This window comes from Aulonocara sp. 'chitande type north' Nkhata Bay, linkage group LG9, assembly GCF_057382095.1.
Source record: "Aulonocara sp. 'chitande type north' Nkhata Bay isolate Kocher_YH1m ecotype deep benthic linkage group LG9, A_spYH_male_GT1.1, whole genome shotgun sequence".
NCBI lineage: Eukaryota > Metazoa > Chordata > Actinopteri > Cichliformes > Cichlidae > Aulonocara > Aulonocara sp. 'chitande type north' Nkhata Bay.
In genome coordinates this window covers 20,642,923-20,660,284 of record NC_141352.1, presented here as the reverse complement: position 1 = coordinate 20,660,284, position 17,362 = coordinate 20,642,923, and the positions used below count along the sequence as shown (strand labels likewise).

At 39.4% G+C, this 17,362-nt stretch overlaps 1 protein-coding gene across 1 annotated transcript in view; it reads right to left on the bottom strand.

The window, feature by feature from the left end:
• Window positions 1-12,651, bottom strand: part of ube3c (ubiquitin protein ligase E3C) — a 29,362-nt gene extending 16,711 nt beyond the window's left edge. The window contains exons 1-13 of the mRNA XM_086306436.1: window positions 12,512-12,651; window positions 11,841-11,955; window positions 11,657-11,710; window positions 11,097-11,171; window positions 10,486-10,632; window positions 10,242-10,357; window positions 9,976-10,133; window positions 9,273-9,426; window positions 8,187-8,407; window positions 7,886-8,037; window positions 4,506-4,693; window positions 1,639-1,725; window positions 46-203 (exon numbers count right to left, since the gene is read on the bottom strand). Coding sequence (XP_086162562.1) covers window positions 46-203; window positions 1,639-1,725; window positions 4,506-4,693; window positions 7,886-8,037; window positions 8,187-8,407; window positions 9,273-9,426; window positions 9,976-10,133; window positions 10,242-10,357; window positions 10,486-10,632; window positions 11,097-11,171; window positions 11,657-11,710; window positions 11,841-11,906 — 1,576 coding nt within the window. The 5' untranslated portion in view covers window positions 11,907-11,955; window positions 12,512-12,651. The remainder of the gene's footprint in view (window positions 1-45; window positions 204-1,638; window positions 1,726-4,505; window positions 4,694-7,885; window positions 8,038-8,186; window positions 8,408-9,272; window positions 9,427-9,975; window positions 10,134-10,241; window positions 10,358-10,485; window positions 10,633-11,096; window positions 11,172-11,656; window positions 11,711-11,840; window positions 11,956-12,511) is intronic.
• Window positions 12,652-17,362: the final 4,711 nt, after the last annotated feature.

The window sequence follows — 17,362 nt, the reverse complement described above, 5'->3', positions numbered from 1 at the left end:
AGATACGCCATTATATCAAGTTAAACAGATGTTTATGTCTATTACCTTCCATTGCATGTCCAAAAAACTCGCTGTCATGCACGGAGATAAGAGAGTGGCTGAAGAGAGAGCTGAAGAGATAGAAGACAGGAATGATGCGGTTGGAGTCCTCAAAGGACATGGGAGACCCTCGGGAGATCAGCTGTAAGAGTGGCACCATAGACCTAAAGGAAACACAGACACATAAACATTTGAAAAAATAAGTATAAGGTTGTGTGAGCAGGCAGAAATATACTGCACATGGATACAAGCTAATGGGAGCTTAAAAACCTGCAGTTTGTCTACTGGCCAACTGAGGCCTACTGCAAAAGTCCCATGTTAAAAGCTCAACTTTACAGCATTAAAAAACATATTTACAGATTGCTTCTGGTTAACTGAATCACACTGAATGGCAGGTGGAGCCGGTTGGTGTCTGCTAGGCCTCATCCACTAGTTCAAGTCATTAAACTGGACATCTTTACTGTGCGTGTGCTGTTTGCCTGTTCTGGAGCATTTTTAATATCGGACTAATCTTATGGCTTGTAGTGTGGTAAAGACTGTCCAAAAAGTCTGCTTCTTTGAGGTTTTGGTGGGTGATATTCTGGTATTTTTTCATCTCTTACTGTATGGATGTTTGTGTGTTCCCCTTTCATCCAAATGCCCATCTTCTATACCATCTACGATACAAACGTGGTGCGTCTGGAAAGTATTCACAGCGCTTGTTCCACACTTTATCAAATTACACTCATACTGCAAAATGGATTAAATTAATTTCTCACCTCAAAATTCTACACAAAATACCCCATAATAATATTTACATATATTTGTTATCTTGGTTGTGTGCTTAGGGTCGTTGTCCTAGTTCGAGATCCAGAGCACTTCAGTGCAGGCCATCATCAAAGATGTCACCGTACATTGCCGCATTCATCTTTCTATCGACCCTGACTAGTCTTCTCATTTATGCTACTGAAAAATCATCCACACAGCATGATGCTGTCACCACCATGCTTCACTGTAGGGATGGTCTTGTACAGCTGATGAGGAATATCTGGTTTCCTCCAGATATGACACTGGGCATTCAGGCCAAAGAGTTCGATCTTTGTTTCATCAGACCAGAGAATTTAGTTTTCATGGTCTGAGATTCCTTCAGCTGCCTTTTCATTGAGGAGTGGTTTCTGTTTGGCCACCCTATCACACAGGCCTGATTGGTGGAGTGTGGGAGAAGTGGCTGTCCTTCTGGAAGGACAATGAAATTCTCCTCTTTCCAAAAGAGCAATGCTGATGCTCTGCCGGAGTGACCATCGCAGTTCTTGGTCACGTCTTTATCTAAATCCCTTCTACTATAATCTCTCAGATTGGCCGGGTTACCAACTCTATTGAGAGTCCTAGTGGACTTTTTCCATCTACAGATGATGGAGGCCATTGTTCTCATTGGGACCTTCAATGCTGCAGAAATGTTCCAGATCTATCTGAATGTATCTGAATCCATCTTGGAGTAAAACTGTAACATGACAAACTGTGCAACAAATGAAGCACTGTGAATACTTTCTGGATTCACTGCATATCTATAACAATGCTTCAAAAGATAAAAATCGTATAGTCAATGTTAGAGTAGCTCACCCAGTGATCATCTTGGTTGTCATGGAGGTGATGAGGTGCCAGAGATGTCTCAGGAAGCGTGCATTGAAAGCCAAGCTGTACAGAAGTCTGCAGAGAACAAAGACAAGCACATAAAACAGAAATATTTAAGTATATTAAATGGAACTGAAAAGACTTGAGTGAGATATTTCAATCAAATGGCACAATCAGTGTGAAGAACAATACATTTACCCTTGGCCAACCTGTTTACCCTGCTGAGATTGTCAACTTTGTCCCGTTAATCAGGGAACACCCAGAAAAAGACACTGTTAACCAATATTTCCCTCACACAATTTTCTTAGTATTTTTTCTTTCTGTCCTTTCATACCTTGCGAGGGGCAAAAGGAGATTAAATTAGCCATTAAGCTTTATTTAGGTGAGGCACCTTCCATTAGTAAACTAGTTGGTGGTGAGGGTGCCCATAAACAGCCCTCTGGCTTCCTGCTGGAGCCCCATTTAACTTAATGACCAGGGGACGGGGCGACAAGACAATGCAGGACGTAGGAGGAGGGGAAACCTGGTCCTCGCTGTGACCCTGCAGTACTGGCATGCTTCCACACTCACAGTGAATTACATGATAACGCAGAGGAAGGCCCACATACTTTGCTTTAGTCTCTCTGCACTCAACGGGCTGTGGCACCAAGGTGTGAAGGCGCTCTTTGTTCAAGTGTGTGTTTTTTTTGTGTATGCTCCTAAATTGCATGGCTTTTCACACGGAGGATAAGAACAGGTGACAATAATGTGGTAAGTAAGCTGAAAAGCAACATGAAGTAGCCCTGCATATAATAGGCCTCTGTCTACTGACACCTACTGTATGAGGATGATTGCCGTTAACAGGGCAGCATCATGTGTTCACAGTAACACAGAGGAATAAAGGTCAGCAGAGGAAAAACATAAAAGTTGGTTGAGTGGGAAAGGGGCAATTCCATGTCTGCTAGATAGTCTCATCTCAGTATCAATGTTCAAATTCCCATTCCACCATCCAATCTGCCAAAATGGAGATTAACATTAGGAGCAGACAAACCTCAATATGGCTTGAAAAGTGGTTTGTGTTGATCACAGGCCATCTGTCAGTGCAACAAGACACTGGAGGGAAGCAAGGAGCAGTGCTGTGGGCCCATAACAAGTGATGTGGGTGTTTGATTGAAATGGGAAACAAAACACTAAATGCCAGCTGACATGCTGATTTACAGCCTGAGAGAACCCAAACCCCCATTTCAATCATGGAATGAACCACTAATAAACAAAGTCAAGACATCAGAAGGGGTTGTGTGTACATATGTGTGAGTGTGTGTGTAAAAAGCAGGTTGATGAATAATGTCTGGATCATTTCATTTTGCACTAATGAAAGAATCTCAGTTCAGCAGAAAAAACAAACAAACAACAAACCCCCGAAACATCAGCTGTGCTCAGGTCAGATCTGATACCGTGAGCCTTGAACGCGCCTCAGCCTACAGACAAATTTGTTTTGCTGGCTTCTGTGTCCGCATGAACCAACAGCATTTTCTTTTTTTTTTAATCACACCACCGCAAAGATCGCGGTAACGGTTCAAAAGTAAATGGAGGTCACTTAATCAGAGTGACCCTGTTAGCAGCAGAGTGCTACACTGGAAGAAACCAAACAATCAAAGTGAAATTACACCAAATATCCAACCCTAACAGTTAAAGTGAATTACTGCGTGGTCTCCAGAACAAACCTGAGCTAAGTATAATTAGCAAATCAATCAAAAATCTATTTTGGTCCCAGTTGATTGTCCTGCTTTTAAAGTTACCCTATAGAAAAAAGTGTGGAGTGCAGTTTAATGAGACATTTTACATATTTATTAAAAAGGCAGTGTGCTGGGCTGGCTGCACGACTGGCCGGCTTCTTTTTTTTTTTCCTTTCTTTTTTTTGCTTTAAGACTCGTAAATCAAGACCAGAATGCAATTTGCTCCCCTTAGCCTCTTGTAAAGCTATCCCATCCACTCCTGCAGTGATTAATCTTTCTCAGTGAGCTAATTATTTTGTACAGATATCCAATAATGATGGAAGAGGAAGGACAGGATTTATGGTAAAAGCCGAGAGAAAGAGGAAGCTGTAAAAATTAATAAATAAATTTAAAAATAAGGGCTGAAATTCTTCTAAATTCTTGTCAACCGCTTGTAAACAACAATGCAAAATTACTAGCTGACCACTAGAGTCCAGCTGCACATGCCCAGTTTATATAATTACTTGAAAGGATTTGGGGAATGTTATGGATTCAAATAATAGCAAAATATCTGTCTAGTAAAGCAGAGCTGCTAATGTGATCCCGAAATGCATCCTCACATATAAATGAACTGACAGCAACTGGCTTCAATAATAATTAACTAGAGCTGGTTGCCCGTCCATGAAGCTCAGCCTGATCACCTCCTGTCAGTCAATGCACCATCTAGACCCCCACGCTACCTCTGACATCCTGGCCCTAATGCAATCAACCTGAAAAGGGGTAATTGCCCTCATCCAGAACTGACAGCCTCCCTGACATCCCGGCTTCCTCTGCCGGTTGTAAATGCCAGCGGGTGCGGACCACTGATAACTGCCTGCCTGCCTGCCTGGTTTTATCGTTACTTACATTACTGCTTACAGCGCGGAAACACATAAACACACAGTTTTCCTCTCAATCAGGTGGCTCCTGGGATGCAAGGCTGATCCCGTCGAGATGTGCAAAGTGTTATGATATGCCATTTAAAAAACGAAAAGCTTTTACATTTACTTTGAGGTTGTGTTTTTGATTCAGACACGCCTCCTGGCGTAAGGCTACTTACATTAACTTCATTACATGACACAGGAAGAATGAAAGACCCCCCAAAAATGTGCGTCTTTGTACCTGACTTTTGGCACCATGAGACGATGCTGCACCATCAGCGTGTGACAGATGGACGCCATCATGGTGAAGACCTCCTCGCTGGCTGAATCCCTCCACACCAGGTTGAGCAGGGCGTTAGTCTGGTGTTTGGTGTCCAGTTTGTGGACACACTCTTCTGTTATCAGCTGAACTGAAATCCGGCTGTCATCCTAGTGAAGAAAGAGATGAGTGTTATTTAAAGGACTGTGATTATGTGATTGAGAAGTATGTGTACGAGGGTAAAAAAAAATAAAAATGTTATTTTAGTTTTTTATAGTTTATTTTCGAGATGCAATCTGCAATTTTTAGGTTACTGTTAATAAAACCAAGCGTTTAAATATCAGTTTTTAAACTTGTCGGTGTCATATGAGAGTATTGTGGAGTGTTTGTTGCTACTAATCTGCCTGGTTTGTGCTTGTGATAACAGTTATCTATTTACTTCTCTTTTAAAGAAATGTTTATTGGCTCTTGGTGAAAGCATCTTCTGTGACCACACAAGAGTGCACAACGAATTTCCCAACTAGGACAATAAAATATATTGTATCGTATATTATCGCTTTATTATCGCTAGACGAGGTGTCTGAATGTACGCATTTTTGAAGGTCTGAGGCAAAATGTTTTAAGCCACAGCGGTGCAGAATCCTTCCAAATATTCATTTATTCAGTTTCGTAAGTTAATCATGTTTACAGTGGGCCAACCACCAACTGGTGGTAAATATTTACTCTAAATCCATCGATAAGTAATGAGTAATCCTGCTTCAAACACAAAAACACAGAAACAAACTAAACCAACCACAACCGCCATAGCAAAGCTAATAAGAAATAATTTGGCAAATGTTGTGATTTAATGCCATTTTACCTTCAGTTATTCAGCTGATTGTCATCCTTTATGTTAACTTATCACTTTAAACTCATTCAGCATCATAAGCACATAAGGAATAGTCTGTTAATTCCTTTTATTCCTGAGTTTGGGAAACAAACTCCCAGTTGTTCACACAATGAAAAGTGTGGCTTCTCCATCGCTGCCACACAGCTTACATTAGAGAGGCTGACATTACCTGAGTATAGGGCTGCTCGATTATGGCAAAAATGATAATCACGATTATTTTCACTGAAATTGAGATCTCGATTATTTGACGATATTTATTTAACCCTTACGACCTACTATAGAACCAAGTCCGCCAGAGCTTATATTATTATTTTTTTTTTTTTTTTTTTACATGTTGTAGTGCCATTTGTGGGAGCATTTCAAGTTGCTATACATCAATACAACTGTTATAGCCCATATTGTAATAATATGTATGCATTAAGTCCATAGTAATTACATTAATTGCAAAAAAGTACAATAAACTACAAAAAAATTGAAAATCGTTTTTGTTTTTGTTTTTTACATATATTTCTACTTGGAGAAATTTAAGAGGTTTATCCCTCAAAACTTGAAATACAAAAAAAGTTGCAAAAAATAGTTTACAACAACAGGAAATTTATTTTGAGTGTCTTCATAGTTTTATTTTGGAGATACACCAAATTTTTATATACTGCAGGAAAAACGAAAAAACAATCCTATGATGCAAATTTGCAAAGAAAACAGCAGGTGCATCAAAATAAACCATTTCCAGCAGTACAATTCGAGTTCTAAGCATCACAGAAACTATTCAGAAAAGTATAGAGTCAAACATGACTTATAAAAACACCAGTATAGGCAATTAAGGCCTACAAGTAAAAAACTACATTTCCGCGAAAATGACGTCACTTCCGGTTTCGGGCAGGAAATAGCGCACATGCGATAGTTCGCGACTTCCAGTGTTGCCAACTTTGTCGCTATATTTAGCAAGTTTTCAGACCCGCTAAAAAAAAGACGTGAAAGCCCTTATTGCTTTTACTCTCAACAAGTAGCGGGTGCTGTGACGCAGTCAGTTCTTCTTTTACTCTTATGCTGTTTTGTGGATCACAAGGTTTAAAACTACTTATAAACACACACACACACACAAAGTAACTCCACCAGAGCGCCTATTTCGGGTCACTTTTGCCGGTCCAAGCCCGGGTAAAGGAGCAGGGTTGGAATTGTGACATTAAAAAAAACAATAATTGCTAAAAGAAATTTAATTTGTAGTTCTAAATAAATTCTAAATGCATTTAGGACGTTTTTTACTCACTTTATGTCTCTTCCACGATGTTATTTCTCTCTCCAACAACATAGGTTACAATTAGATTAGCATGACCTATTATGCAAATTTGGCGATGACGTCATTTAGCGACTTCTAGCGACTTTTAGGACAACCAATAGCGATTTTCCTTACTGAGGAGTTGGCAACACTGCTGACTCCGTTTCACTGTGGGAAGTGTTATGAACAGCTGATCGGATCACAAAGCGTGTTTCTGGAATATTATGTTTTTGTTCCTGCAAGCGCTTTTTATGCAATTTTTGCAAAGCTTTATGTGGAAGGAAACCGTGACCGAGGACAAGCTGATGGCATCAGATGTAAGTACAACTCCTCCGGTTTCATATGCAAAACAAATTATTGCGCTAGCTTACACTGTTCAGGTTCTACAGGGATTTAAAAATTGTTACACAAAACGGAGCGTGCTGCTCTGACCGGCTTTAAAGGGTTAACGATGACAACGTATTGAATAATGACTTTAAAAAATAATATAAAATAGTGTGCAACACCACTGAAGTTTTTTTTACCTCTCTTTTCAACCAGCGGCAGTCACTCTCCTCTCCAAATAACTTCTGCTTAGCTTTCCGAGCTTCCCTCGGGTCCTCTTAATCAGCGGTCTCCACCCTTTTTTGCGCCACGGACCGGTTTATGCCCCACGGACCGGCCTTTAAGGTGTCGCGGATAAATGAGGGAGGGGCTAATAATCGGCTCAGTCATTTTTAATGATCGTTGAAAGCCCAGATCGTAATCGTGATTAAAATTCGATTAATTGAGCAGCACTACCTGAGTACAACATGAACCTTGTGCTGGTATCAGCCAACAGGCTAAGTCACATTTCTAGTGAAAACTGTTAACAGACACGAGAATGACCTTTTTGAGATATTCAAGTTTTGCTTAAATCAAAACTGCTTTGACTGTAAGAAACTTTTGTTTTGTTATAGTTAGCCATATTGTTTATGCTATGTAAAGGTAAATGTCTTGCGGAACAGTTTCACATCTACAAAGCAAAACTCATGACAAAAAAAAAAAAAAAATTTAAAAAATGGGGCTTTGCACATGTTTTGAATGTAGAAATAAAAGTAAAAATTAACTGAATTGTGTGAATGCTAGAAATGTGTAGAGGGGCCTTATCAACACTGACATCCCTCACCGAGGCATGCTGTGCGCTGAGATATTTGGACATATATGCGGGGATTTTACCTGCATGGGTAGCGGCTGGATGCCAGTGTTATCGTCATCCTCCGAGTCGCTGCTCACTTCTGGCCTGGTGCTGCTTTCTGACACTGGCAGCAGCGGCAGCAGCGTCTGCAGGGCCCGGAGGTACAACAGGAGACCCTCCTCTGATAGTGAGCCTGCCAACGCGCATCATTCATCATTACCGCGCACATTAACCCATCTCCCACTCTATAAATCAGTCTCATTACCACACAGAGGAATGTACAGGAGAAACAAGTACAGCACAAGCATGAGCCTGTGTGTTCAGCTCTAAACTCCCACTGACCTAGGCGGTTCTCCCCTGCAGAGAGGACAAAATAAAACAGCCATGGTGCTTGGCTCTGTGCTGCTGAAGAGGAGTCGATCGTGGCCTTAAGGGAGCTCAGGAAAGCCTCGAAAGGGAATGAGTGACGGAAGTCTGATAGTGCCGGGATAAAGAAGTGAAAGATCTGCTCAGTAAACGGAGCAGAGATGAACTCCTCGGTAAAAGCCGCAAATACAAACTGCCTGTAACATGACAGACAAAGCAGATATTAGTACACTGTGTGAAATCCTAACAAAATAAAAATAATATCAAAATACTGTTTGCTCATCGATAAATTCACTAAAGTATGGGTTGATTTAACATCTCCCTGCTCTTTCTACTGTGTGACTTCTCCAATATTGTCTCTCCAAACAGTGCTGCTTTGTGTAGCCTGGTCACACACATCTGGTGAGCCAAGTCAGATAATTAGCTGTTAGAGCCAGTATGTACACAAGTTCCTCTCACTCCCGTCTTGCTTTTCTTCAAAGAAGAAAAGAAGTCCTCTCGTCGTTTGTTATTAAGAATGTCTCAAACCAAGAGACAAACAGGCTGGTATTCTGCACTCCAGCGAGCAAGCAAGTCTGGGAAACTTTTATGGCTTGTTGTAAATTGGTCTGTGAAGCAATTACTGCTTCACTATTGACAAGAGGGACAAAAACTGGTGTAGTTTGTCTGATTGGCTTAATGGATGATTTTAAAAGAATTCAACAGAGACAAACACCTTCTGTTCCTGCTATTATGCCGCTATCGTCTCCACTGTTTACTGTATGTGCCGGGCGTTCTGCAGAATTGTGTAACTTTTGAGACAATTCCTTCAGTAAATAGTTAAACAATACAGGGCAAACTAAGTTTTTTGAATGCCACTGCTTATTGTTTTAGCTTACTTTCCCAAAAAGTGAAAATAGCAGCGCTGTCTTCTTTTTTTGGAGATGCATGCACTAATTTCTCTAAAACTGTCCTTCAGACAATCATCATTGTACGACAAATACTAGCAGGTAATCTTTTAGGGGCGTCTTTCTTGTCGCATCCTGTGCAAATGTTCCTGTTCTCCTGCTTTGCTCACTGTACCTTGCGCCTGTTGTGCAGGAGGAGTAGGTAAAGTGCAGAGGTTTGAGGATGTGCTCCAACAGTGTGCTTGCCAGGGGGATAGTGGGAGCGTCGCTGTACTCCAGACTGGAAGGGAGCCTGTGATTCACAAGAATATACAGCGACCTGTAGTATCCTGATGAGAGGACAGAGAGAAGAATTAACACTCAAAATAATTATCTGAGAAAACGCTAATGTAATTACGTATTTAATATAAACATATTAAAAAAAGAAATCTTCCTGTTTGCAGTAACTGAAATGTTGTAAAAATGAGTCCCTTAAACCTAACATTCAGGCTAAAAAGTAGGATTTTTTTCAGATGTAATGCTAAAAAATGTTTCGTGCAGACAACAATGACTAACTTTAAACCGTGCTTTTGAAATGACTCATGCTTCTGGGAAATCGTCAGTACTTGAAATACACTTGACTTGAATGTAATCCTGTACCAGTCACAACATGAACTGCCCTGTACTGATAAAAAACACTGACAAAATTATATTGACACACATTCAAGATCTCTGCACACCCCTTATTGTTTAATAATTTGGTCTCAACAGGTTTATTTGCACCTATGCTGCAGGAATCTGTGTGTCACTGACATTTCTTTTCTTTCTATAAAAAGAAGAAAAAAAAAATCCTGACCGCAGACTCACAACAGAGATAAAAGTTAAGCCAGTGAACTTACCTTTCTGTACCATGTAGTGCAAAATCTGCTCGAGTAATGAAGCTACATTATTAGCATCTGGAATAACGGGAAGATAGGTTCTCTCTGTAGAAAAGATTTCTAGCATTCGCATGGGAACTGCAACATTTAAACTGTCATCCGTGCAGCTCTGCAAGAGTCTAAAAGACAGGAGAGAGCGACAAGAGTGATAATGGCAACTTCTGTTACAGATATCCCATCAGCTTTTGCATTTATGCATCTGTAAGAAAATTATTTATTTCCAATACCTGCAGCAGAAGCCTAAGATCCTCTTGATCTGAAACACGCATGTCTTCTTCTGTGGGCCAACCAACAGCTTCACAAACTGGCCGTTGTGCTTCACCAGGTTCTGGCACAGCCATATCTTTATCAACACACAGGTAGACACAGTTTTGGTCTTTGGCAAACACAACTTTTTAATATATTAGCATCTATTAAATCTATTGATACAACCAAAGGGCCTAAGGCTCGGGGTTTTTTTTGTCTTCTCACCAATCTATGGGCATCCACACTCTGTCTGTAGAAAAATATTAATTGTCTTGATAAGAGGCAGAGACCAACGCCATCCAGGGCGTGTTGAGCTCCTCCCGACTGCGTCTGGCTGACACGCTCGTCAAACTTTGCCCGCTGTATGGCATACTGGAGAAAGAAAGTCACAGGTCACACACTGTAAACACTCTGTTTGAGCAGACTTGGTACAAAAACAGAAATGCTGCTACCACAAATCAATACGGTTCCCAAAACAAGAAAGAAAATGTGATCACCACATTTGCATTTTAACAGAAACAACAAGATGCAGCATCAACTTCTTTTAAGTAAGGTAACACAATATCATTGCTGTAACTGTCTGTGGACCAACCGACTTCCTGATGAGATGCAGAAGTTCACAATTTTGCCTAAAGCCACATGTTTATTTCTGATCTTTGAAGCCAAAAACACTCATCACAAGGACGAAGTTAAGGTTGCGAAAAAACTTGCTATTTCCCACACCATCAAATAGGCGGTGTCATTCATTAGCCAGCTGCAAGTTAGAGGGTTTCACATGTCATCGCATGCAATGTCACTAGAATTATGTAATGTATGAAATGTGCTTGCAGACATACCTGTTTTTTCAAGTCTTGGTAACCGCGTACATAGGACTGAATGATAATGGCGTTCTTCAGTCGTCTTCTTTCATCCTGAGCAAATGAAAGCAAAATTTACAAATGCTTGATTGTGCTACTTGCTGCCAATGGTAGCACAACCAGTTATTAAGTTTAGGGGGCAATTGCTTTTTGACATACTATATGGACAGATTTGGATAACTTTCTTCCCTTAATAAATGAAATAACTACTTTAAAAAAAAACTGCATTCTGTATTTTCTTGGGCCTTTGTTTAATATTAATCTGAAGCATGTAAGTGTGATATACAGAAAAAGAAATCAAGGAGAAAAAAGCTTTGCAGCACTACACTAGTTTCAACGTCATGCTGACTGTCACAAAGAAATGTGACGTTTATATTTATGAACGCAAACAAATATACTCCTTTTTCATTAATATTTCATGTTTCTTTGCAAGACCAAGCTGGGTGAAACAATGAAAGAACTGACTTTTCAAAATTGCAAATAGTATGAGCTGCAAAATTTTAAAGGGCACAAACAAAAGACTTCAGAAGAGACATTACTTCTCTTTTCCGTCTCTCTTCTTGAGTGCGGTGCAACAGTGATGCCTTCTCCTCCTGAAAAGCAACAAAGATTATTATAAAAATGCAACACAACAACACGTTTTAACCACATCTGTTAAGCATAGAGCTATGTGTGGTTTGTTAATGGCAGCAGATGTATTCCCAGTTTTGAGATGCCACTTACCTTTTTACTCGCTCCTCCAAGGGACACCTTGGGTCTTGTCTTGAAATCTCCCTCAAAGCTGAACATCGTTAGATTTTTTCCATGGACTGACTGACTCGAAGGCTTACTCTAATTTCTGAAAGAGAAAATGAAACAGACCAGTCGTGATGACTTGACTGCCAACTTATAAACAATTAACTTCGGCTAACAGTTTCTCCGACCACGACACTATAAAGCTACGTTTGCAGGCCATATTTTTAGTAGCAAAATTAAACGATTATGAACAGTCAAAGCGGACAACAGTTGAACAACATCACAGGAGGTCAAGTTCAGCCAGACCTTCAGTTTGAATGCAACAATAGTTAGCTAACCGGTTAACTTAGCCGGTTAGCTAATGACTCAGCAGCTGCTAGGGGCTTTAACAAGCCTGCTTCCTCTAAACGACCCCAACAATGAGACACCATATTAAAGCTCATTTATTCGTGACATTTCGTAGCAAGGACAACGTATGTGCAAGCAGCATGATTTTGCTGACGTTAGCAATGCAGCTAACTAGCTGGGCAGCTAAACGCTGAGGCAGGCTAACTTTCCGGGGGGGTGTCTTCCTACCCTACCCGCATGTCCTTTTGACATCATTTCTTTTGAAGGACACACATCTGAGAAAAATAAGCAGCAATGTATGAATCGTTTACCTTCGACTTTTGAGCTAAGAAGTGAGACAGACACTACAACACTGAGAAGGATGTTTACGTTTCTCCAAACGTCAAGTCTTCTTTTCCTGCTCTCTCTAGAAATCAACACAACACCGGAGAGCAGCCTGCATCCGCTTCCTGCAAAGCGAGGCAGCTGATTGGACAGAATGTCTGTCAATACCGTCTCTAAGACCCGCCCTTCTACTAGAGCCATTGAGAAGGTTCTCGGGCTACAGCATGAGTGTGTGTTTGGGTTGAATTTGTCATTTTGCGAGGACCTTCGTGTATTTTTTAGGGAAAAAACACGAAAAAACACCATTAACTTTTAACCTGATGAGTCTGGGATAGATGTTTAGATTATGGTTAGTGTCCTCTAAAGTAAGGGAAACATGAACCAAGGTCATTAAAGTTAACTAAAGCTAACCATTTTAGGTAATTAAAATAAACAATAAAACTTAGACTAAGGTAAGGGCCAAAACAAATACAGATTATTAGAAAAAAAAATATGATTGGACAACACTGAATTTTTTTAAAGCATTGGGCAGAGTGAAAGGCAGTGTGGCAGGTGGAGATGAGTGTCAGAGGTGATTTGTGACAGAATGATAGCACCAAGAGTTAAAGGGAACATGAGACCTCCTGGGGTTTAATGTTTGGAGATAGTTGCACTGATGAAAACACAAGACACTGAGCTGCAGCTGTTTAGAACTGAAAATACTAGATTTACCTTGGGAGTGACAAGGATGGACAGGATTAGAAATTAATATGTTGAAGGGACAGCTCAGGTTGAGCAGTTTGGACACAAAGAGAGGAGAGGCCAAGATGGTTTGGACATGTGCAGAGAAGAGACGGGATATGTGGACAAGAGATACTGGATAAAAGATGCTGAATTTTGAGTTGCCAGGTAGGAGGAAAAGAGGAAGGCATGCAGAGGGTCAGTGTGACGAAAGATACTAGGGATGGGGTGAGATGTTGGGGTGACCTCTAATGGCAACCAAAACAACTGAAAGCAGACAACTATATGGTAAATGATATCACGTGCAATAGAATGATAGCTGAAAAAAGTTAATTTTAAAAAGTGAAGAAAAAAATTTAAGGAGTGAATTAACTGACTTCAGACTAGCTTCATGAAGCAGGTCACTGAAGCCTGAGGAACCCTGAGGGCAAAAAGATCAAAGAGGAAATATCCTGAGTTTGGTCATATCTGTTAACAAAACCAGCCTGATGAGGCATTGATGCACATGTTTATTTATATCTGGGATGTCTGTGAGTCAACTGATTTCATCAGGTGTTGTGTTTATATTGTAATACCTGCTCTGAACTACATAAATCATCCACTTATCTCATTCAAGAGGTGTTGGAGTCTATCCCAGCTGTCGCTGGGTGAAAGGTGTGGTATACCCTGACACAGTACTAACAGTGAGGCTGTCATGGTCCTTGGATTTTTTTTTGACAGTGTTTTAAAGCTGTGGACTTGCTTTCCATGTGTTATTCTTGAGCTTTTGTTTTAATAGTTCTGCATGATTTTCATGGTTTTAGTTTGTTTATATTTTTTTATTTCAGTTATCCTGCCTCCTTTCTCCTTATTATAAATTATTTGTCTTCATATTTGTTTATTTCCTGTTTTATTTTGGTCATTCTTTGTCTGTTGTGTATTTTTTTAAGCTTACTTCTCTTGCGTCGTTATCCTGATTTAGTTTAGGTGTGTTTTGTTCCTGTTAGACCTCAGGATGTCTGCATATATTAAAAGACTGTTTGTATTAGTTGCCTGTAAGTGGTCCTGTGTCGATCGCCAGTTTGGCTCAATGGGCTTCAGAAACACCAAAATAAATGTTTGTTTTTTGGTTTTTTTGTTAGATATTTATACATTTGTTGACTTTATCCTGTTTTGTTTTGTTTTTTTCTCCGGGACTTGTACATACATGAAGAGGGGAGGGGAAAAAAGACTTTTGGAAACACATGGAAAATGTGATAAAAATAAAGATACTTACATTTCAGTTTTTCTGTGAACTCTCTGGACTTTTCAGGAATTTTATCATTAAAGAGGAAATTAATAGTTCAATGTTAATAAATATATACTTTTTATCCTTAAGTTATCCTTACCATTGATATAGAGAAAGCAAAATTAAAACCAGAGGAGAGTTCTGCTTTGAATTTTATTTTTGGTCCATATATAGGCTTCTGATGACCTCAGCCCTGCTGCTATTCTAGTAATAGTGTTACTGCATGATTGGTCATTGAAACTGTACTGTGCTTATTTTTATCTGAGCTCAAACGAACTCCCGGAAAAGTAGATTTTCTACAGGAAAAGTACATTTAAATAACAATGTTGACAACAATTTCCAGTAATTTGGCATGCACCTTTTTTAATCTTATGTTTATTTTTGAAGAAATACCTTTTGTTCTCAAAAATACTGAAATTAGTTTTACACAAACATGATTTTTGTGAATGCGGTTCAGAGGTCGTGTTGCTTCTACACTCTGTACCTCTGTGATCTCACACCTGTTTTTTCCCAATATCAGTGCTTTTAATAATCAGAAAGGCTAACATTACTGAAAATGTCAGACTAACATTCATAATAAGAATAATAAGATTAAATTCTTTTAGTAGAGTCAACAGATAAAAAAAAATTTGCGCACATGGCACATAGATCAGATTTGTTTTTTGTTTATTTTTTGGTCAAACTGTTGAAATGCACAAATTTTTTGATATTAAAAACCAAGTGTTGCACATTTGATATGAGGAAAAAAATATTTTAAGCATTTAAATTAAAAATTGTAGTGAAACCTCATTTTTCCATTTAGAATGGAAATTCTGCTTTGAGGACCTTTCATATATTTAGACAAACTTTTTGATTCAGCTGATTTCTTTGAAACTCTGGCAAATTTCGTGTGGAAGGTGAAAGATAACTTTAATACACAAAAGGTCACTGTCGATGATTGTTAATGATAATAATACCATATGATTCAATTCCCCTAACAGAGCCAACAGAACGTGTAAAAGGGACACGCAAGTCTCTGAATGTCATCATTGTTTTAATAAACAAAGAGCAAAAACCTCCCCACTCTGAACATTTCATAAAACGGCACAGTAGCTTTGTGGTGGTTTTGAAAAGTGCACATGCAGTCTGAGATTGAGGTATTTATGAGAGCCGTTAAAGACAAACTATATAGGTCGCATGAATTGACTTAAAAAGATGATGTTGTATTAAAATTGTGCAGGGAGACGCCAAATCCGAAATTAAATAAATTAGATTTAAGTTAAAGAAATAACGTGTAAAATGCTCGAATAATGAATATTTTATTGTTATTATTATTTTTTAATATTTATTATTATCATTTATGATGTTTGTGTTAAAATAACAATCACGAATTAAAGGTCATAAGAAGCTTCCTGTCGTCATTAGACTGGATAATGAGTGTGAACACTGACAATAATTGTCGGATATGGATATAATTGTACTAAAATATATCTATATGACCGCTAATGCATAGTAGTGTATAATAGAAGTACTACCCTTTTGGCACATGTCAACAAATTGCCTGCGCCTTCAGGCTCACCGTGTAACACTTTTGTCTGAAAACCTCGATATCGAATTTAGTAAAGGGGTTGGATCCTTGGTGTTATTTTAAGTCGCTCACTCGTAATTGCACTGATATATCTGACACCGACATCAAAGATTTCCCTTAAATAGAAAACAAATGTCGTGGAAATTGTACAAAATCAGTATAAAATTCCCGGTTTTGCCAGTTTGAGCGAATTCTGCATTTATTGCGTTAAAAGAGACAGGGCGGGTTCCTTTAAACCGCCTTTTCATAATGAACACATTTACCAAAGGTAATTAATATATAAACTATCTCGATTTGTCACTTTGATTTGTATTTTAGTTAATTGTGAAAGTAATTACGGAGCAAATTAACAGCTTTCAGGAAAGAAAAGGGTTTTAGGGTCAGTTTCCATTGGGCTCCTTATTAATTTTCTCCCTGTGATGAAAAGGAGCTATAAATCTGCGTGATCGGCGAAGGCCAATACTAAATGGCTCCATATTTCACCGCTGCTTTAATAGAAATATTCATGTGGGCTCCTTAATGAAATTAAACCCGTGGTGAGGGACAAGGCGCAGAATAAGAGTCCGGCTGTTGTAAAAAATCAGACAGAAGGCTGATAAAGTGCGTTTAATCGTTGAGGAATATGCAAAAGAAAACTTGTGTTTCGGCAACTCGCATCTGCTAAATATTCCGAGGTGGAGATGTTAATTAAACCCATGGCAATATCATAATAATTTTAAACCACCCTCTTTAATGCCTGCTCAGATTGAACGAGAGTTGCTGTGGGCATCTGGACCGGATATTTGGATTGATTTTTTTAATGCGCTGTTTTCAGAAACATTTTGGTAAAATATTCACAAGTCAATACATTCGAGACTCTAGTACAACATCTTCACATCGTCAACATCTGCGCATTTTCTCGCAGAAATGCTCGAAGCGCATTTGATCGTCTCCTCTCTGTCATACCTCCTCTCTCCTCCACGTTTCCACGCAGGCCCGCGTCCCACACACCCACATCAATCTCCCCCTTATCATTCTGTAATTGCTCGTGATCATCAAGGTCCACAATTAAATGGCGATCCTTTACTTCAAAACTACCCGGTGACTTGTTGATTTCCCCCGAGCAAATAAACGTCCCCGGAGTGCGGTTAGCTGATGAATTGACAAAAACTAATCAGCTTTATTGGTAGACCAGTTAAGGGCAACGGGGTGTCAATAATTCTCATTTTGACCTCCTCTTCCATTAACTTTAAGTGGCTTATTAGACCCACGTCACCCGGAGCCACGGGCCGATTACATCTCTCT